This window comes from Oncorhynchus keta, chromosome 8, assembly GCF_023373465.1.
Source record: "Oncorhynchus keta strain PuntledgeMale-10-30-2019 chromosome 8, Oket_V2, whole genome shotgun sequence".
NCBI classification, from domain to species: Eukaryota; Metazoa; Chordata; class Actinopteri; order Salmoniformes; family Salmonidae; genus Oncorhynchus; species Oncorhynchus keta.
The window spans coordinates 22,476,150-22,497,981 of NC_068428.1; the positions used below are offsets into that span (position 1 = coordinate 22,476,150).

The window sequence follows — 21,832 nt, forward strand, 5'->3', positions numbered from 1 at the left end:
GTTTTATTTGTATTAGTAGTGTTAGCAGTAGTTTTATTAGTTGTATTAGTAGTGTTAGCAGTAGTTTTTATTAGTTGTATTAGTAGTGTTAGCAGTAGTTTTTATTAGTTGTATTTGTAGTGTTAGCAGTAGTTTTTATTAGTTGTATTAGTAGTGTTAGCAGTAGTTTTTATTAGTTGTATTAGTAGTGTTAGCAGTAGTTTTTATTAGTTGTATTCGTAGTGTTAGCAGTAGTTTTATTAGTTGTATTAGTAGTGTTAGCAGTAGTTTTATTAGTTGTATTAGTAGTGTTAGCAGTAGTTTTTATTAGTTGTATTAGTAGTGTTAGCAGTAGTTTTTATTAGTTGTATTAGTAGTGTTAGCAGTAGTTTTTATTAGTTGTATTAGTAGTGTTAGCAGTAGTTTTTATTAGTTGTATTAGTAGTGTTAGCAGTAGTTGTATTAGTAGTGTTATTAGTTAGTTTTTATTAGTTGTATTAGTAGTGTTAGCAGTAGTTTTTATTAGTTGTATTAGTAGTGTTAGCAGTAGTTTTTATTAGTTGTATTTAGTAGTGTTAGCAGTAGTTTTTTTATTAGTTGTATTAGTAGTGTTAGCAGTAGTTTTTATTAGTTTTATTAGTAGTGTTAGCAGTAGTTTTTATTAGTTGTATTAGTAGTGTTAGCAGTAGTTTTTATTAGTTGTATTAGTAGTGTTAGCAGTAGTTTTTATTAGTTGTATTAGTAGTGTTAGCAGTAGTTTTTATTAGTTTATTAGTAGTGTTAGCAGTAGTTTTTATTAGTTGTATTAGTAGTGTTAGCAGTAGTTTTTATTAGTTGTATTAGTAGTGTTAGCAGTAGTTTTTATTAGTTGTATTAGTAGTGTTAGCAGTAGTTTTATTAGTTGTATTAGTAGTGTTAGCAGTAGTTTTTATTAGTTGTATTAGTAGTGTTAGCAGTAGTTTTTATTAGTTGTATTAGTAGTGTTAGCAGTAGTTTTTATTAGTTGTATTAGTAGTGTTAGCAGTAGTTTTTATTATTTGTATTAGTAGTGTTAGCAGTAGTTTTTATTAGTTGTATTAGTAGTGTTAGCAGTAGTTTTTATTAGTTGTATTAGTAGTGTTAGCAGTAGTTTTTATTAGTTGTATTAGTAGTGTTAGCAGTAGTTTTTATTAGTTGTATTAGTAGTGTTAGCAGTAGTTTTATTAGTTGTATTAGTAGTGTTAGCAGTAGTTTTTATTAGTTGTATTAGTAGTGTTAGCAGTAGTTTTTTATTAGTTGTATTAGTAGTGTTAGCAGTAGTTTTTATTAGTTGTATTAGTAGTGTTAGCAGTAGTTTTTATTAGTTGTATTAGTAGTGTTAGCAGTAGTTTTTATTAGTTGTATTAGTAGTGTTAGCAGTAGTTTTTATTAGTTGTATTAGTAGTGTTAGCAGTAGTTTTTATTAGTTGTATTAGTAGTGTTAGCAGTAGTTTTTATTAGTTTTATTAGTAGTGTTAGCAGTAGTTTTTATTAGTTGTATTAGTAGTGTTAGCAGTAGTTTTTATTAGTTGTATTAGTAGTGTTAGCAGTAGTTTTTATTATTTGTATTAGTAGTGTTAGCAGTAGTTTTTATTAGTTGTATTAGTAGTGTTAGCAGTAGTTTTTATTAGTTGTATTAGTAGTGTTAGCAGTAGTTTTTATTAGTTGTATTAGTAGTGTTAGCAGTAGTTTTTATTAGTTGTATTCGTAGTGTTAGCAGTAGTTTTTATTAGTTGTATTAGTAGTGTTAGCAGTAGTTTTATTATTTGTATTAGTAGTGTTAGCAGTAGTTTTTATTAGTTGTATTAGTAGTGTTAGCAGTAGTTTTTATTAGTTGTATTGGTAGTGTTAGCAGTAGTTTTTATTAGTTGTATTAGTAGTGTTAGCAGTAGTTTTTTAGTTGTTGTATTAGTTGTATTAGTAGTGTTAGCAGTAGTTTTTATTAGTTGTATTAGTAGTGTTAGCAGTAGTTTTTATTAGTTGTATTAGTAGTGTTAGCAGTAGTTTTATTAGTTGTATTAGTAGTGTTTAGTAGTGTTAGCAGTAGTTTTTATTAGTTGTATTAGTAGTGTTAGCAGTAGTTTTTATTAGTTGTATTAGTAGTGTTAGCAGTAGTTTTTATTAGTTGTATTAGTAGTGTTAGCAGTAGTTTTTATTAGTTGTATTAGTAGTGTTAGCAGTAGTTTTTATTAGTTGTATTAGTAGTGTTAGCAGTAGTTTTTATTAGTTGTATTAGTAGTGTTAGCAGTAGTTTTTATTAGTTGTATTAGTAGTGTTAGCAGTAGTTTTTATTAGTTGTATTAGCAGTGTTAGCAGTAGTTGTATTATTTGTATTAGTAGTGTTAGCAGTAGTTTTTATTAGTTGTATTAGTAGTGTTAGCAGTAGTTTTTATTAGTTGTATTAGTAGTGTTAGCAGTAGTTTTTATTAGTTGTATTAGTAGTGTTAGCAGTAGTTGTATTATTTGTATTAGTAGTGTTAGCAGTAGTTTTTATTAGTTGTATTAGTAGTGTTAGCAGTAGTTTTTATTAGTTGTATTAGTAGTGTTAGTAGTAGTTTTTATTAGTTGTATTAGTAGTGTTAGCAGTAGTTTTTATTAGTTGTATTAGTAGTGTTAGCAGTAGTTTTTATTAGTTGTATTAGTAGTGTTAGCAGTAGTTTTTATTAGTTGTATTAGTAGTGTTAGCAGTAGTTTTTATTAGTTGTATTAGTAGTGTTAGCAGTAGTTTTTATTAGTTGTATTAGTAGTGTTAGCAGTAGTTTTTATTAGTTGTATTAGTAGTGTTAGCAGTAGTTTTTATTAGTTGTATTAGTAGTGTTAGCAGTAGTTTTTATTAGTTGTATTAGTAGTGTTAGCAGTAGTTTTTATTAGTTGTATTAGTAGTGTTAGCAGTAGTTTTTATTAGTTTTTATTAGTAGTGTTTAGCAGTAGTTTTTATTAGTTGTATTAGTAGTGTTAGCAGTAGTTTTTATTAGTTGTATTAGTAGTGTTAGCAGTAGTTTTATTATTTGTATTAGTAGTGTTAGCAGTAGTTTTTATTAGTTGTATTAGTAGTGTTAGCAGTAGTTTTTATTAGTTGTATTAGTAGTGTTAGCAGTAGTTTTTATTAGTTGTATTAGTAGTGTTTTCAGTAGTTTTTATTAGTTGTATTAGTAGTGTTAGCAGTAGTTTTTATTAGTTGTATTAGTAGTGTTAGCAGTAGTTTTTATTAGTTGTATTAGTAGTGTTAGCAGTAGTTTTTATTAGTTGTATTAGTAGTGTTAGCAGTAGTTTTTATTAGTTGTATTAGTAGTGTTAGCAGTAGTTTTATTAGTTGTATTAGTAGTGTTAGCAGTAGTTTTTATTGTTAGTTGTATTAGTAGTGTTAGCAGTAGTTTTTATTAGTTGTATTAGTAGTGTTAGCAGTAGTTTTATTAGTTGTATTAGTAGTGTTAGCAGTAGTTTTATTAGTTGTATTAGTAGTGTTAGCAGTAGTTTTTATTAGTTGTATTAGTAGTGTTAGCAGTAGTTTTTATTAGTTGTATTAGTAGTGTTAGCAGTAGTTTTTATTAGTTGTATTAGTAGTGTTAGCAGTAGTTTTTATTAGTTGTATTAGTAGTGTTAGCAGTAGTTTTTATTATTTTATTAGTAGTGTTAGCAGTAGTTTTTATTAGTTGTATTAGTAGTGTTAGCAGTAGTTTTTATTAGTTGTATTAGTAGTGTTAGCAGTAGTTTTATTATTTGTATTTTTTTTAGTTGTATTAGTGTTAGCAGTAGTTTTTATTAGTTGTATTAGTAGTGTTAGCAGTAGTTTTTATTAGTTGTATTAGTAGTGTTAGCAGTAGTTTTTATTAGTTGTATTAGTAGTGTTAGCAGTAGTTTTTATTAGTTGTATTAGTAGTGTTAGCAGTAGTTTTTATTAGTTGTATTAGTAGTGTTAGCAGTAGTTTTTATTAGTTGTTATTAGTAGTGTTAGCAGTAGTTTTATTAGTTGTATTAGTAGTGTTAGCAGTAGTTTTTATTAGTTGTATTAGTAGTGTTAGCAGTAGTTTTTATTAGTTGTATTAGTAGTGTTAGCAGTAGTTTTTATTAGTTGTATTAGTAGTGTTAGCAGTAGTTTTTATTAGTTGTATTTGTAGTGTTAGCAGTAGTTTTTATTAGTTGTAGTTTTAGTAGTGTTAGCAGTAGTTTTTATTAGTTGTATTAGTAGTGTTAGCAGTAGTTTTTATTAGTTGTATTAGTAGTGTTAGCAGTAGTTTTTATTAGTTGTATTAGTAGTGTTAGCAGTAGTTTTATTAGTTGTATTAGTAGTGTTAGCAGTAGTTTTTATTAGTTGTATTAGTAGTGTTAGCAGTAGTTTTTATTAGTTGTATTAGTAGTGTTAGCAGTAGTTTTTATTAGTTGTATTAGTAGTGTTAGCAGTAGTTTTTATTAGTTGTATTAGTAGTGTTAGCAGTAGTTTTTATATTAGTAGTGTTAGCAGTAGTTTTTATTATTAGTAGTGTTAGCAGTAGTTTTATTAGTTGTATTAGTAGTGTTAGCAGTAGTTTTTATTAGTTGTATTAGTAGTGTTAGCAGTAGTTTTTATTAGTTGTATTTGTAGTGTTAGCAGTAGTTTTTATTAGTTGTATTAGTAGTGTTAGCAGTAGTTTTTATTAGTTGTATTAGTAGTGTTAGCAGTAGTTTTTATTAGTTGTATTAGTAGTGTTAGCAGTAGTTTTTATTAGTTGTATTAGTAGTGTTAGCAGTAGTTTTTATTAGTTGTATTAGTAGTGTTAGCAGTAGTTTTTATTAGTTGTATTAGTAGTGTTAGCAGTAGTTTTTATTAGTTGTATTAGTAGTGTTAGCAGTAGTTTTTATTAGTTTAGTATTAGTAGTGTTAGCAGTAGTTGTATTAGTTGTATTAGTAGTGTTAGCAGTAGTTTTTATTAGTTGTATTAGTAGTGTTAGCAGTAGTTTTTATTAGTTGTATTAGTAGTGTTAGCAGTAGTTTTTATTAGTTGTATTAGTAGTGTTAGCAGTAGTTTTTATTAGTTGTATTAGTAGTGTTAGCAGTAGTTTTTATTAGTTGTATTAGTAGTGTTAGCAGTAGTTTTTATTTTTATTAGTTGTATTAGTAGTGTTAGCAGTAGTTTTTATTAGTTGTATTAGTAGTGTTAGCAGTAGTTTTTATTAGTTGTATTAGTAGTGTTAGCAGTAGTTTTTATTAGTTGTATTAGTAGTGTTAGCAGTAGTTTTTATTATTAGTAGTGTTAGCAGTTTTATTAGTAGTGTTAGCAGTAGTTTTTTTATTAGTTGTATTAGTAGTGTTAGCAGTAGTTTTTATTAGTTGTATTAGTAGTGTTAGCAGTAGTTTTTATTTGTATTAGTAGTGTTAGCAGTAGTTTTTATTAGTTGTATTAGTAGTGTTAGCAGTAGTTTTTATTAGTTGTATTAGTAGTGTTAGCAGTAGTTTTTATTAGTTGTATTAGTAGTGTTAGCAGTAGTTTTTATTAGTTGTATTAGTAGTGTTAGCAGTAGTTTTTATTAGTTGTATTAGTAGTGTTAGCAGTAGTTTTTATTAGTTGTATTAGTAGTGTTAGCAGTAGTTTTTATTAGTTGTATTAGTAGTGTTAGCAGTAGTTTTTATTAGTTGTATTAGTAGTGTTAGCAGTAGTTTTTATTAGTTGTATTAGTAGTGTTAGCAGTAGTTTTATTAGTTGTATTAGTAGTGTTAGCAGTAGTTTTATTAGTTGTATTAGTAGTGTTAGCAGTAGTTTTTATTAGTTGTATTAGTAGTGTTAGCAGTAGTTTTTATTAGTTGTATTAGTAGTGTTAGCAGTAGTTTTTATTAGTTGTATTAGTAGTGTTAGCAGTAGTTTTTATTAGTTGTATTAGTAGTGTTAGCAGTAGTTTTTATTAGTTGTATTAGTAGTGTTAGCAGTAGTTTTTATTAGTTGTATTAGTAGTGTTAGCAGTAGTTTTTATTAGTTGTATTAGTAGTGTTAGCAGTAGTTTTTATTAGTTGTATTAGTAGTGTTAGCAGTAGTTTTTATTAGTTGTATTAGTAGTGTTAGCAGTAGTTTTTATTAGTTGTATTGGTAGTGTTAGCAGTAGTTGTATTAGTAGTGTTAGCAGTAGTTTTTATTAGTTGTATTTGTAGTGTTAGCAGTAGTTTTTATTAGTTGTATTAGTAGTGTTAGCAGTAGTTTTTATTACTTGTATTTGTAGTGTTAGCAGTAGTTTTTATTAGTTGTATTAGTAGTGTTAGCAGTAGTTTTTATTAGTTGTATTAGTAGTGTTAGCAGTAGTTTTTATTAGTTGTATTCGTAGTGTTAGCAGTAGTTTTTATTAGTTGTATTAGTAGTGTTAGCAGTAGTTTTTATTAGTTGTATTAGTAGTGTTAGCAGTAGTTTTTATTAGTTGTATTAGTAGTGTTAGCAGTAGTTTTTATTAGTTGTATTAGTAGTGTTAGCAGTAGTTTTTATTAGTTGTATTAGTAGTGTTAGCAGTAGTTTTTATTAGTTGTATTAGTAGTGTTAGCAGTAGTTTTTATTAGTTGTATTAGTAGTGTTAGCAGTAGTTTTTATTAGTTGTATTAGTAGTGTTAGCAGTAGTTGTATTAGTAGTGTTAGCAGTAGTTTTTATTAGTTGTATTAGTAGTGTTAGCAGTAGTTTTTATTAGTTGTATTAGTAGTGTTAGCAGTAGTTTTTATTAGTTGTATTAGTAGTGTTAGCAGTAGTTTTTATTAGTTGTATTAGTGGTGTTAGCAGTAGTTTTTATTAGTTGTATTAGTAGTGTTAGTAGTTTTTATTAGTTGTATTAGTAGTGTTAGCAGTAGTTTTTATTAGTTGTATTAGTAGTGTTAGCAGTAGTTTTTATTAGTTGTATTAGTAGTGTTAGCAGTAGTTTTTATTAGTTGTATTAGTAGTGTTAGCAGTAGTTTTTATTAGTTGTATTAGTAGTGTTAGCAGTAGTTTTTATTAGTTGTATTAGTAGTGTTAGCAGTAGTTTTTATTAGTTGTATTAGTAGTGTTAGCAGTAGTTTTTATTAGTTGTATTAGTAGTGTTAGCAGTAGTTTTTATTAGTTGTATTAGTAGTGTTAGCAGTAGTTTTTATTAGTTGTATTAGTAGTGTTAGCAGTAGTTTTTATTAGTATTAGTAGTGTTAGCAGTAGTTTTTATTAGTTGTATTAGTAGTGTTAGCAGTAGTTTTTATTAGTTGTATTAGTAGTGTTAGCAGTAGTTTTTTTGTATTAGTTTTTATTAGTTGTATTAGTAGTGTTAGCAGTAGTTTTTATTAGTTGTATTAGTAGTGTTAGCAGTAGTTTTTATTAGTTGTATTAGTAGTGTTAGCAGTAGTTTTTATTAGTTGTATTAGTAGTGTTAGCAGTAGTTTTTATTAGTTGTATTAGTAGTGTTAGCAGTAGTTTTTATTAGTTGTATTAGTAGTGTTAGCAGTAGTTTTTATTAGTTGTATTAGTAGTGTTAGCAGTAGTTTTTATTAGTTGTATTAGTAGTGTTAGCAGTAGTTTTTATTAGTTGTATTAGTAGTGTTAGCAGTAGTTTTTATTAGTTGTATTAGTAGTGTTAGCAGTAGTTTTTATTAGTTGTATTAGTAGTGTTAGCAGTAGTTTTTATTAGTTGTATTAGTAGTGTTAGCAGTAGTTTTTATTAGTTGTATTAGTAGTGTTAGCAGTAGTTTTTATTAGTTGTATTAGTAGTGTTAGCAGTAGTTTTATTAGTTGTATTAGTAGTGTTAGCAGTAGTTTTTATTAGTTGTATTAGTAGTGTTAGCAGTAGTTTTTATTAGTTGTATTAGTAGTGTTAGCAGTAGTTTTTATTAGTTGTATTAGTAGTGTTAGCAGTAGTTTTTATTAGTTGTATTAGTAGTGTTAGCAGTAGTTTTTATTAGTTGTATTAGTAGTGTTAGCAGTAGTTTTTATTAGTTGTATTAGTAGTGTTAGCAGTAGTTTTATTAGTTGTATTAGTAGTGTTAGTAGTTTTAGTTTTTAGTAGTGTTAGTATTTTTATTAGTGTTAGCAGTAGTTTTTATTAGTTGTATTAGTAGTGTTAGCAGTAGTTTTTATTAGTTGTATTAGTAGTGTTAGCAGTAGTTTTTATTAGTTGTATTAGTAGTGTTAGCAGTAGTTTTTATTAGTTGTATTAGTAGTGTTAGCAGTAGTTTTTATTAGTTGTATTAGTAGTGTTAGCAGTAGTTTTTATTAGTTGTATTAGTAGTGTTAGCAGTAGTTTTTATTAGTTGTATTAGTAGTGTTAGCAGTAGTTTTTATTAGTTGTATTAGTAGTGTTAGCAGTAGTTTTTATTAGTTGTATTAGTAGTGTTAGCAGTAGTTTTTATTAGTTGTATTAGTAGTGTTAGCAGTAGTTTTTATTAGTTGTATTAGCAGTGTTAGCAGTAGTTTTATTATTTGTATTAGTAGTGTTAGCAGTAGTTTTTATTAGTTGTATTAGTAGTGTTAGCAGTAGTTTTTATTAGTTGTATTAGTAGTGTTAGCAGTAGTTTTTATTAGTTGTATTAGTAGTGTTAGCAGTAGTTTTTTATTAGTTGTATTAGTAGTGTTAGCAGTAGTTTTTTATTAGTTGTATTAGTAGTGTTAGCAGTAGTTTTTATTAGTTGTATTAGTAGTGTTAGCAGTAGTTTTTATTAGTTGTATTAGTAGTGTTAGCAGTAGTTTTTATTAGTTGTATTAGTAGTGTTAGCAGTAGTTTTTAGTGTTAGTTAGTTTTTATTAGTTGTATTAGTAGTGTTAGCAGTAGTTTTTATTAGTTGTATTAGTAGTGTTAGCAGTAGTTTTTATTAGTTGTATTAGTAGTGTTAGCAGTAGTTTTTATTAGTTGTATTAGTAGTGTTAGCAGTAGTTTTTATTAGTTGTATTAGTAGTGTTAGCAGTAGTTTTTATTAGTTGTATTAGCAGTGTTAGCAGTAGTTTTTATTAGTTGTATTAGTAGTGTTAGCAGTAGTTTTTATTAGTTGTATTAGTAGTGTTAGCAGTAGTTTTTATTAGTTGTATTAGTAGTGTTAGCAGTAGTTTTTATTAGTTGTATTAGTAGTGTTAGCAGTAGTTTTTATTAGTTGTATTAGTAGTGTTAGCAGTAGTTTTTATTAGTTGTATTAGTAGTGTTAGCAGTAGTTTTTATTATTAGTAGTGTTAGCAGTAGTTTTATTAGTTGTATTAGTAGTGTTAGCAGTAGTTTTTATTAGTTGTATTAGTAGTGTTAGCAGTAGTTTTTTATTGTATTAGTTGTATAGTTTTTATTAGTTGTAGTAGTGTTAGCAGTAGTTTTTTTTTTTATTAGTTGTATTAGTAGTGTTAGCAGTAGTTTTTATTAGTTGTATTAGTAGTGTTAGCAGTAGTTTTTATTAGTTGTATTAGTAGTGTTAGCAGTAGTTTTTATTAGTTGTATTAGTAGTGTTAGCAGTAGTTTTTATTAGTTGTATTGGTAGTGTTAGCAGTAGTTGTATTAGTAGTGTTAGCAGTAGTTTTTATTAGTTGTATTAGTAGTGTTAGCAGTAGTTTTTATTAGTTGTATTAGTAGTGTTAGCAGTAGTTTTTATTAGTTGTATTAGTAGTGTTAGCAGTAGTTTTTATTAGTTGTATTAGTAGTGTTAGCAGTAGTTTTTATTAGTTGTATTAGTAGTGTTAGCAGTAGTTTTTATTAGTTTTATTAGTAGTGTTAGCAGTAGTTTTTATTAGTTGTATTCGTAGTGTTAGCAGTAGTTTTTATTAGTTGTATTAGTAGTGTTAGCAGTAGTTTTTATTAGTTGTATAAGTAGTGTTAGCAGTAGTTTTTATTAGTTGTATTCGTAGTGTTAGCAGTAGTTTTTATTAGTTGTATTAGTAGTGTTAGCAGTAGTTTTTATTAGTTGTATTAGTAGTGTTAGCAGTAGTTTTTATTAGTTTATTAGTAGTGTTAGCAGTAGTTTTTATTAGTTGTATTAGTAGTGTTAGCAGTAGTTTTTATTAGTTGTATTAGTAGTGTTAGCAGTAGTTTTATTAGTTGTATTAGTAGTGTTAGCAGTAGTTTTTATTAGTTGTATTAGTAGTGTTAGCAGTAGTTTTTATTAGTTGTATTAGTAGTGTTAGCAGTAGTTTTTATTAGTTGTATTAGTAGTGTTAGCAGTAGTTTTTATTAGTTGTATTAGTAGTGTTAGCAGTAGTTTTTATTAGTTTTTTTATTAGTAGTGTTAGCAGTAGTTTTTATTAGTTGTATTAGTAGTGTTAGCAGTAGTTTTTATTAGTTGTATTAGTAGTGTTAGCAGTAGTTTTTATTAGTTGTATTAGTAGTGTTAGCAGTAGTTTTTATTAGTTGTATTAGTAGTGTTAGCAGTAGTTTTTATTAGTAGTATTTTATAGTGTTGTTAGCAGTAGTTTTTATTAGTTGTATTAGTAGTGTTAGCAGTAGTTTTTATTAGTTGTATTAGTAGTGTTAGCAGTAGTTTTTATTAGTTGTATTAGTAGTGTTAGCAGTAGTTTTTATTAGTTGTATTAGTAGTGTTAGCAGTAGTTTTTATTAGTTGTATTAGTAGTGTTAGCAGTAGTTTTATTAGTTGTATTAGTAGTGTTAGCAGTAGTTTTTATTAGTTGTATTAGTAGTGTTAGCAGTAGTTTTTATTAGTTGTATTAGTAGTGTTAGCAGTAGTTTTATTAGTTGTATTAGTAGTGTTAGCAGTAGTTTTTATTAGTTGTATTAGTAGTGTTAGCAGTAGTTTTTATTAGTTGTATTAGTAGTGTTAGCAGTAGTTTTTATTAGTTGTATTAGTAGTGTTAGCAGTAGTTTTTATTAGTTGTATTAGTAGTGTTAGCAGTAGTTTTTATTACTTTTATTAGTAGTGTTAGCAGTAGTTTTTATTACTTTTATTAGTAGTGTTAGCAGTAGTTTTTATTAGTTGTATTAGTAGTGTTAGCAGTAGTTTTTATTAGTTGTATTAGTAGTGTTAGCAGTAGTTTTTATTAGTTGTATTAGTAGTGTTAGCAGTAGTTGTATTAGTAGTGTTAGCAGTAGTTTTATTAGTAGTGTTAGCAGTAGTTTTTATTAGTTGTATTAGTAGTGTTAGCAGTAGTTTTTATTAGTTGTATTGGTAGTGTTAGCAGTAGTTTTTATTAGTTGTATTAGTAGTGTTAGCAGTAGTTTTTATTAGTTGTATTAGTAGTGTTAGCAGTAGTTTTTATTAGTTGTATTAGTAGTGTTAGCAGTAGTTTTTATTAGTTGTATTAGTAGTGTTAGCAGTAGTTTTTTATTATTTGTGTTAGCAGTAGTTTTTATTAGTAGTGTTAGCAGTAGTTTTTATTAGTTGTATTAGTAGTGTTAGCAGTAGTTTTTATTAGTTGTATTAGTAGTGTTAGCAGTAGTTTTTATTAGTTGTATTAGTAGTGTTAGCAGTAGTTTTTATTAGTTGTATTAGTAGTGTTAGCAGTAGTTTTTATTAGTTGTATTAGTAGTGTTAGCAGTAGTTTTTATTAGTTGTATTAGTAGTGTTAGCAGTAGTTTTATTATTAGTAGTGTTAGCTTGTTTTTAGTAGTGTTAGCAGTAGTTTTTATTAGTTGTATTAGTAGTGTTAGCAGTAGTTTTTATTAGTTGTATTAGTAGTGTTAGCAGTAGTTTTTATTATTTGTATTAGTAGTGTTAGCAGTAGTTTTTATTAGTTGTATTAGTAGTGTTAGCAGTAGTTTTTATTAGTTGTATTAGTAGTGTTAGCAGTAGTTTTTATTAGTTGTATTAGTAGTGTTAGCAGTAGTTTTTATTAGTTGTATTCAGTAGTGTTAGCAGTAGTTTTTATTAGTTGTATTAGTAGTGTTAGCAGTAGTTTTTATTTGTATTAGTAGTGTTAGCAGTAGTTTTTATTAGTTGTATTAGTAGTGTTAGCAGTAGTTTTTATTAGTTGTATTAGTAGTGTTAGCAGTAGTTTTTATTAGTTGTATTAGTAGTGTTAGCAGTAGTTTTTATTAGTTGTATTAGTAGTGTTAGCAGTAGTTTTTATTAGTTTATTAGTAGTGTTAGCAGTAGTTTTTATTAGTTGTATTAGTAGTGTTAGCAGTAGTTTTTATTAGTTGTATTAGTAGTGTTAGCAGTAGTTTTTATTAGTTGTATTAGTAGTGTTAGCAGTAGTTTTTATTAGTTGTATTAGTAGTGTTAGCAGTAGTTTTTATTAGTTGTATTAGTAGTGTTAGCAGTAGTTTTTATTAGTTGTATTAGTAGTGTTAGCAGTAGTTTTTATTAGTTGTATTCAGTAGTTTTTAGTTGTAGTTTTAGCAGTAGTTTTTATTAGTTGTATTAGTAGTGTTAGCAGTAGTTTTATTAGTTGTATTAGTAGTGTTAGCAGTAGTTTTTATTAGTTGTATTAGTAGTGTTAGCAGTAGTTTTTATTAGTTGTATTAGTAGTGTTAGCAGTAGTTTTTATTAGTTGTATTAGTAGTGTTAGCAGTAGTTTTTATTAGTTGTATTAGTAGTGTTAGCAGTAGTTTTTATTAGTTGTATTAGTAGTGTTAGCAGTAGTTTTTATTAGTTGTATTAGTAGTGTTAGCAGTAGTTTTTATTAGTTGTATTAGTAGTGTTAGCAGTAGTTTTTATTAGTTGTATTAGTAGTGTTAGCAGTAGTTTTTATTAGTTGTATTAGTAGTGTTAGCAGTAGTTTTTATTAGTTGTATTAGTAGTGTTAGCAGTAGTTTTTATTAGTTGTATTAGTAGTGTTAGCAGTAGTTTTTATTAGTTGTATTAGTAGTGTTAGCAGTAGTTTTTATTAGTTGTATTAGTAGTGTTAGCAGTAGTTTTTATTAGTTGTATTAGTAGTGTTAGCAGTAGTTTTTATTAGTTGTATTAGTAGTGTTAGTGTTTTTATTAGTTGTATTCGTAGTGTTAGCAGTAGTTTTATTAGTTGTATTAGTAGTGTTAGCAGTAGTTTTTATTAGTTGTATTAGTAGTGTTAGCAGTAGTTTTTATTAGTTGTATTAGTAGTGTTAGCAGTAGTTTTTATTAGTTGTATTAGTAGTGTTAGCAGTAGTTTTTATTACTTGTATTAGTAGTGTTAGCAGTAGTTTTATTAGTTGTATTAGTAGTGTTAGCAGTAGTTTTTATTAGTTGTATTAGTAGTGTTAGCAGTAGTTTTATTAGTTGTATTAGTAGTGTTAGCAGTAGTTTTTATTAGTTGTATTAGTAGTGTTAGCAGTAGTTTTTATTAGTTGTATTAGTAGTGTTAGCAGTAGTTTTTATTAGTTGTATTAGTAGTGTTAGCAGTAGTTTTTATTAGTTGTATTAGTAGTGTTAGCAGTAGTTTTTATTAGTTGTATTAGTAGTGTTAGCAGTAGTTTTTATTACTTTTATTAGTAGTGTTAGCAGTAGTTTTTATTAGTTGTATTAGTAGTGTTAGCAGTAGTTTTTATTAGTTGTATTAGTAGTGTTAGCAGTAGTTTTTATTAGTTGTATTAGTAGTGTTAGCAGTAGTTTTTATTAGTTGTATTAGTAGTGTTAGCAGTAGTTGTATTAGTAGTGTTAGCAGTAGTTTTATTAGTAGTGTTAGCAGTAGTTTTATTAGTTGTATTAGTAGTGTTAGCAGTAGTTTTTATTAGTTGTATTAGTAGTGTTAGCAGTAGTTTTTATTAGTTGTATTTGTAGTGTTAGCAGTAGTTTTTATTAGTTGTATTAGTAGTGTTAGCAGTAGTTTTTATTAGTTGTATTAGTAGTGTTAGCAGTAGTTTTTATTAGTTGTATTCGTAGTGTTAGCAGTAGTTTTTATTAGTTGTATTAGCAGTGTTAGCAGTAGTTGTATTATTTGTATTAGTAGTGTTAGCAGTAGTTTTTATTAGTTGTATTAGTAGTGTTAGCAGTAGTTTTTATTAGTTGTATTAGTAGTGTTAGCAGTAGTTTTTATTAGTTGTATTAGTAGTGTTAGCAGTAGTTTTTATTAGTTGTATTGGTAGTGTTATTAGTTGTATTAGTAGTGTTAGCAGTAGTTTTATTAGTTGTATTAGTAGTGTTAGCAGTAGTTTTATTAGTTGTATTAGTAGTGTTAGCAGTAGTTTTTATTAGTTGTATTAGTAGTGTTAGCAGTAGTTTTATTAGTTGTATTTGTAGTGTTAGCAGTAGTTTTTATTAGTTGTATTAGTAGTGTTAGCAGTAGTTTTTATTAGTTGTATTAGTAGTGTTAGCAGTAGTTTTTATTAGTTGTATTAGTAGTGTTAGCAGTAGTTTTTATTAGTTGTATTAGTAGTGTTAGCAGTAGTTTTTTATTAGTTGTATTAGTAGTGTTAGCAGTAGTTTTTATTAGTTTTATTAGTAGTGTTAGCAGTAGTTTTTATTAGTTGTATTCGTAGTGTTAGCAGTAGTTTTTATTAGTTGTATTAGCAGTGTTAGCAGTAGTTGTATTATTTGTATTAGTAGTGTTAGCAGTAGTTTTTATTAGTTGTATTAGTAGTGTTAGCAGTAGTTTTTATTAGTTGTATTAAGTAGTAGTGTTAGCAGTAGTTTTTATTAGTTGTATTAGTAGTGTTAGCAGTAGTTTTTATTAGTTGTATTAGTAGTGTTAGCAGTAGTTTTATTAGTTGTATTAGTAGTGTTAGCAGTAGTTTTATTATTGTATTAGTAGTGTTAGCAGTAGTTTTTATTAGTTGTATTAGTAGTGTTAGCAGTAGTTTTTATTAGTTGTATTAGTAGTGTTAGCAGTAGTTTTTATTAGTTGTATTAGTAGTGTTAGCAGTAGTTTTTATTAGTTGTATTAGCAGAGTTGTTAGCAGTTTTTATTAGTTGTATTGACAGTAGTGTTAGCAGTAGTTTTTATTAGTTGTATTAGTAGTGTCTAGCACGTAGCTTTTATTACTTTATTAGTAGTGTTAGCAGTAGTTTTATTAGTTGTATTAGTAGTGTTAGTAGTTTTTATTAGTCATATTAGTGACCTCACATGGTTTTATTATTGTATGCAGTACGTTGTTTTTGTACAGTAGTTTTTATTAGTTGTATTAGTTTCCCCCTTCTTTATTATTGACCAGTAGTGGCAGTAGTTTAGCAGTGTCTGGCAGACATTAGTTGTATTAGCAGTGTTAGCAAGTAGGACTTGTATTATCTTGTATTAGTGTCCTCCTCCCAGTAAGAGTTTTTATTAGTTGCAGTAGTTTTATTAGTTGTATCCTAGTGTTAGCAACATTAGTGTATTCGTAGTAGTTTTAACATCAGTAGTTGTATTATTTGGTAGTCCCGTTGTATTAGGTTCAGTGTTTTATTAACATCCGTTTTTATTAGTTGTATTAGTAGTGTTAGCAGTAGTTTTTATTAGTTGTATTAGTAGTGTTAGCAGTAGTTTTATTAGGCTGTATTATTAGTAGCAGTAGTTTTTATTAGTTGTATTAGTAGTGTTAGCAGTAGTTTTTTATTAGTTGTTTAGTTAGTTGTATTAGTCCAGTTTTTATTAGTTGTATTAGTAGTGTTAGCAGTAGTTTTTATTAGTTGTATTAGTAGTGTTAGCAGCTACAAGTTGTATTATTTGTATTAGTGTGTTAGCAGTAGTTTTTATTAGTTGTATTAGTAGTGTTAGGTTTTTATTAGTTGTATTAGTAACAAGTGTTAGCACTAGTTTTTCCATTGGATGCTGCCTCCCTATTAGTAGTGTTAGCTGTAGTTTTTACTAGTTGTATTAGTAGTGGAACAAAGTTGTTAGCCAGTTACAGTAGTTCAATCACCACCTTCCGGAGTGTGAAAGCCCAGTTGTTTAGTTGTACCTAGGATAGGGTTAGCAGTAGTAGTGTTAGTAATTTATTAGTTGTCACCCCCAACAAGTTTAGATGCAAGTAGTTTTATTACTGGTTGTCATAGTGTTAGCAGTAGTTTGTAAGTAGCTCTGGTATAGTTTTTTATTAGCAAAGTGTTAGCAGTAAATGTAATGTAAATTAGTTGTATTAGTAGTGTTAGCAGTAGTTTTTATTAGTTGTATTCGTAGTGTTAGCAGTAGTTTTTATTAGTTGTATTAGCAGTGTTAGCAGTAGTTGTATTATTTGTATTAGTAGTGTTAGCAGTAGTTTTTATTAGTTGTATTAGTAGTGTTAGCAGTAGTTTTTATTAGTTGTATTAGTTGTATTAGTAGTGTTTTTATTAGTTTTTATTAGTTGTATTAGTAGTGTTAGCAGTAGTTTTTATTAGTGTATTAGTAGTGTTAGCAGTTTTTAGTTGTATTAGTAGTGTTAGCAGTAGTTTTTATTAGTTGTATTAGTAGTGTTAGCAGTAGTTTTTATTAGTTGTATTAGTAGTGTTAGCAGTAGTTTTTATTAGTTGTATTAGTAGTGTTAGCAGTAGTTTTTATTAGTTGTATTAGTAGTGTTAGCAGTAGTTTTTATTAGTTGTATTCGTAGTGTTAGCAGTAGTTTTTATTAGTTGTATTAGCAGTGTTAGCAGTAGTTGTATTATTTGTATTAGTAGTGTTAGCAGTAGTTTTTATTAGTTGTATTAGTAGTGTTAGCAGTAGTTTTTATTAGTTGTATTAGTAGTGTTAGTAGTAGTTTTTATTAGTTGTATTAGTAGTGTTAGCAGTAGTTTTTATTAGTTGTATTAGTAGTGTTAGCAGTAGTTTTTATTAGTTGTATTAGTAGTGTTAGCAGTAGTTTTTATTAGTTGTATTAGTAGTGTTAGCAGTAGTTTTTATTACTTTTATTAGTAGTGTTAGCAGTAGTTTTTATTAGTTGTATTCGTAGTGTTAGCAGTAGTTTTTATTAGTTGTATTAGTAGTGTTAGCAGTAGTTTTTATTATTTGTATTAGTAGTGTTAGCAGTAGTTTTTATTAGTTGTATTAGTAGTGTTAGCAGTAGTTTTTATTAGTTGTATTAGTAGTGTTAGCAGTAGTTTTTATTAGTTGTATTAGTAGTGTTAGCAGTAGTTTTTATTAGTTGTATTAGTAGTGTTAGCAGTAGTTTTTATTAGTTTTATTAGTAGTGTTAGCAGTAGTTTTTATTAGTTGTATTAGTAGTGTTAGCAGTAGTTGTATTATTTGTATTAGTAGTGTTAGCAGTAGTTTTTATTAGTTGTATTAGTAGTGTTAGCAGTAGTTTTTATTAGTTGTATTAGTAGTGTTAGTAGTAGTTTTTATTAGTTGTATTAGTAGTGTTAGCAGTAGTTTTTATTAGTTGTATTCGTAGTGTTAGCAGTAGTTTTTATTAGTTGTATTAGCAGTGTTAGCAGTAGTTGTATTATTTGTATTAGTAGTGTTAGCAGTAGTTTTTATTAGTTGTATTAGTAGTGTTAGCAGTAGTTTTTATTAGTTGTATTAGTAGTGTTAGCAGTAGTTGTATTATTTGTATTAGTAGTGTTAGCAGTAGTTTTTATTAGTTGTATTAGTAGTGTTAGCAGTAGTTTTTATTAGTTGTATTAGTAGTGTTAGCAGTAGTTTTTATTATTAGTAGTGTTTAGTAGTTTTTATTAGTTGTATTAGTAGTGTTAGCAGTAGTTTTTATTAGTTGTATTAGTAGTGTTAGCAGTAGTTTTTATTAGTTGTATTAGTAGTGTTAGTAGTAGTTTTTATTAGTTGTATTAGCAGTGTTAGCAGTAGTTTTTATTAGTTGTATTAGTAGTGTTAGCAGTAGTTTTTATTAGTTGTATTAGCAGTGTTAGCAGTAGTTGTATTAGTTGTAGGCCTATTAACTTTTTTATGCTGTTAATGTACTTTTTTGTTTGTTATTATTTCATTTGTATTATTTTTAGACCGTAGTTGCCATATTATTCTTGTTGTAAAGTATGGTTTGTTTGTTCCATTTTTTTTTTGACACGAGTTGGTGCCTCTCAAGAGATTTCATCCTTGAAAATATCTAATAAATATATATAAGTACATTTTCATAAACAAAGATCTCTGTACATGCTAAGAAAAGTCTGCTATGCAGTAACTGCTATGCCCTTTTCCCCTGTAAGGTGAGAAGTGTTGGGATATAATAGTGGGGCAATATACTGTATGACCCCAGAAAAAGACATTTGCAGAGAGAGAAAGGAGTAAAATGGATAAGGGAAATGACAGAGACAGACATACAGAGGGGATTCAACCACCTATTATGGTGGAATTTACAAGATTATGTTATAATACTTTTATTGCATCAAATGGTTGTTTTATGCAACCGAATAGAGGATTTTTATAACAATTGTGTGTGTGTTCTACTGAGAATGGGCCTCTGGGAGATAACACTGACAGAAGATTTATGATGTCTTTTGAGTGATAAAACCTAGAGACCTCATTCCAGAGCATGAGTTTCTGTTTCTGTTCTATATGGTACCAGGGAGAGATGACCCCAGTGCCAGACACTGGTCTCTACGCAAAGATAACTGTTTTTACAACAGATACTTATAATTCACAGCAGACAGTATCTTTCATACAAATCTTAACCTTGTGACCCATTCTATGTATCTGTTGTTCATCATGTAGGTTGAAAGGGGTGTATCTTAGCTATAAAAGACCTTTGTACTTTTGTCTCAGGGCTCTCAACGAGTCTAAGGGTGACTCGATGACCAGCCATCATTATCGTAGAGCACTCAATCGATTCACTTTAATCGATTCACAAGCTGAACCTCGGCAAGACGGAGCTGCTCTTCCTCCCGGGGAAGGACTGCCCGTTCCATGATCTCGCCATCACGGTTGACAACTCCATTGTGTCCTCCTCCCAGAGTGCTAAGAACCTTGGCGTGATCCTGGACAACACCCTGTCGTTCTCAACTAACATCAAGGCGGTGGTCCGTTCCTGTAGGTTCATGCTCTACAACATCCGCAGAGTACGACCCTGCCTCACACAGGAAGCGGCGCAGGTCCTAATCCAGGCACTTGTCATCTCCCGTCTGGATTACTGCAACTCGCTGTTGGCTGGGCTCCCTGCCTGTGCCATTAAACCCCTACAACTCATCCAGAACGCCGCAGCCCGTCTGGTGTTCAACCTTCCCAAGTTCTCTCACGTCACCCCGCTCCTCCGCTCTCTCCACTGGCTTCCAGTTGAAGCTCGCATCCGCTACAAGACCATGGTGCTTGCCTACGGAGCTGTGAGGGGAACGGCACCTCAGTACCTCCAGGCTCTGATCAGGCCCTACACCCAAACAAGGGCACTGCGTTCATCCACCTCTGGCCTGCTCGCCTCCCTACCACTGAGGAAGTACAGTTCCCGCTCAGCCTAGTCAAAACTGTTCGCTGCTCTGGCTCCCCAATGGTGGAACAAACTCCCTCACGACGCCAGGACAGCGGAGTCAATCACCACCTTCCGGAGACACCTGAAACCCCACCTCTTTAAGGAATACCTAGGATAGGATAAAGTAATCCTTCTCCCCCCCCTTAAAAGATTTAGATGCACTATTGTAAAGTGGCTGTTCCACTGGATGTTATAAGGTGAATGCACCAATTTGTAAGTCGCTCTGGATAAGAGCGTCTGCTAAATGACTTAAATGTAAATGTAGTTGTATTGACCTGCTCCCTTATTAATAAGTGATTAAATATTTAGTTTAAGGATAACTCTGACTTGTGTGATAAGGTTGTCTCTCCTCATTTGATAGTAAAGAAATGAACCACCACACAAACCCCAACCATCCCACCTACAGGTGCTATATTCCCAGCCCATATCCCAAACCACATCCAAGTGGCACTAACCCCCTTTCGTCCCAGACCAGGTAAAAGCCATGGTTAGCCAAAGGGCTGAGTCCCAGTGCCACAGACACGCGAGGCAGCACGTGGTGGAGGAGGGCCAGGAGAGCCAGGCCAGAGTACCCAGGGCTAATCCCCTTAGCACCAGGGTCAAGGACTTGCTAGGAGGGAGGGACACCTGGGGAGATACCGTACACTACCGGCTGCCACGGCGTAGGGGGAGTAACAGAGACAGGTGTCAGTGTGTATGTGTGTGTGTACAGTATGTGTGTTAGTTGGCTGAAGTCCTCCTTTATGAGGTAGGGTTAGAGTGTGTTCCGGAGGCTTTTAGCATTCAGTTTAACGTAAAGTAACCATAGCAGTATCTCAAGAACAGTTGCTCACCTGCAGTTCTAGACCACTGGCACATGTCCTGCTCTGAGTCTGAATCAGTGGCTCACCTCCAGCCTTACACACTCATACAGAAACTAGAGCACTGTATCTCAGTCATTTAACTTTTATTTCCATTAAGCTTTATAACCCTGGCCTACTTGTTTTTCCCTGAACTCTAGTTCTAGAATTTGAACGCCATCTATTTCTCTACACCATTAGCCTATTCCTCCAGTTCTATCTCTAGAACCCACCTGCAGCTCCAGAACCTTGACGCGGTGCCTGTGGTTCCTCAGCTCCTCCTGAAGCTCTGAGATGGTCTCCCTCAGCGACAGAATCTGCTGTTTCCTCTCCTCGTTCTCATGCAGCCAATAGGAGACTTCGTCTGTGCAACGGAACATGTCTGGACAGCGCTGGTCCTCGGTCTGGGGCAGGGTGGCCACCAGACGGCACATGCCATCCTCCATCACCTGGTTACTGTAGTCCCCGCACTGGGAGCCCCCGCCACCACCGCCAATCTGATGACTAGTGGGGTCTTCTCCATGGACCTCCCGGACCAGGAGGACATACAGAGCAAGCCACAAGCCCAAGAGGGGGGTACAGTGAGGGGGTAGGAAGGCCATTGTTCTCCTCTGGTTGGAACGTCCTAGCTTGGTCAGAGAGAGTGGTCTGTCTGGCTCTGGAGACTGGCAGGTTCAGGTTCAGGTTTAGCTTTCTCTCTGTAGGATGGGCAAAAAAAGCTTTAGTACTATAACATCACTGCACACTGGTAGGCCTATATGTACCACCAGATCATCATTACATTACTTAGCAGACGTTCTTATGCAGAGCAACTAGGGTTAAGTGCCTTGCTCAAGGGCACATCAACAGATTTTTATACCTAGGCAGCTCAGGGATTCAAACCAGCGATATTTCAGCTATTGGCCCAACGCTCTTAACCAATAGGTTACCTGGCGCCCCATCGTAGTCCAGACACTAATGTCGGACATATTCATAGCTCACACCAATGCCCATTTCCCAACCACAACCTTTGACCTGCTCTAATAGCGTGATTAATAGGTTGTGAACTCTGAGCACTGAAATGAAAACTAGGTGAACCTACCATGTTATAATAGTTGAATTGCATCATAACTGATATACATGTTTTCAAATAACTGAGTAGCATTTACTGACTCACAAATACATAAGCCAATGTATCTCAAACCCCCCTCCAAAACAACATACTATTTAATCACTCCATTTATTCACACAACACAATAAAACCCAACAACAGACCCAGTATAGAACCCCCCTGTGCATGTACAGAGTTAGCTACAGAGCTGCTGTAAACAAAGAAATGTGGTATTTCTTTACCTCTCTCCTGGCCAGTCTCTCACCCCTGTCCTTACACCATCCTGGTCGTAAGACCCTCCCCATTCCTCTCCGTCTCCGTCGTTCCTTCTCTCCTCCAATCTCCACCTCTCTTTCTCTCTCTCTCTATGTGAAAGAGCAGATTTAGAGCAGTGTGGCTGTAACACAGTGGACATCTTATCCCCATAATCCACCTTAGAGGATTCCCCTGGGGGAGAGGGAAAGTGAGGGAGGGAGGGAGGGAAGGAAGGAAGGAGGGAAGGAAGGAAGGGAGGGAGGGAGGGGAGGGAGGGAGGGAGGGAGGGGAGGGAGGGGGAGGGAGGGGGGGGGGGAGGGAGGGAGGGAGGGAGGGAGGGAGATGCTGTGAAAATAGGATTAGGGATGAGCTGGGATGTGGACATGAAGCAGGGTTAGGGGTAGGGATGAGCTGGGATGTGGACATGAAGCTAGGGTTAGGGGTAGGGATGAGCTGGGATGTGGACATGAAGCAGGGTTAGGGGTAGGGATGAGCTGGGATGTGGACATGAAGCAGGATTAGGGGTAGGGATGA

The 21,832-nt window shown here is 30.9% G+C and overlaps 1 protein-coding gene across 1 annotated transcript in view; it reads right to left on the bottom strand.

Moving 5' to 3' along the window:
- LOC118376803 (angiopoietin-related protein 7-like) overlaps positions 1 to 21,427 on the bottom strand; it is a 40,399-nt gene extending 18,972 nt beyond the window's left edge. Inside the window, exons 1-2 of the mRNA XM_052523850.1 lie at positions 21,286 to 21,427; positions 20,187 to 20,651 (exon numbers count right to left, since the gene is read on the bottom strand). Coding sequence (XP_052379810.1) covers positions 20,187 to 20,555 — 369 coding nt within the window. The 5' untranslated portion in view covers positions 20,556 to 20,651; positions 21,286 to 21,427. The remainder of the gene's footprint in view (positions 1 to 20,186; positions 20,652 to 21,285) is intronic.
- Positions 21,428 to 21,832: the final 405 nt, after the last annotated feature.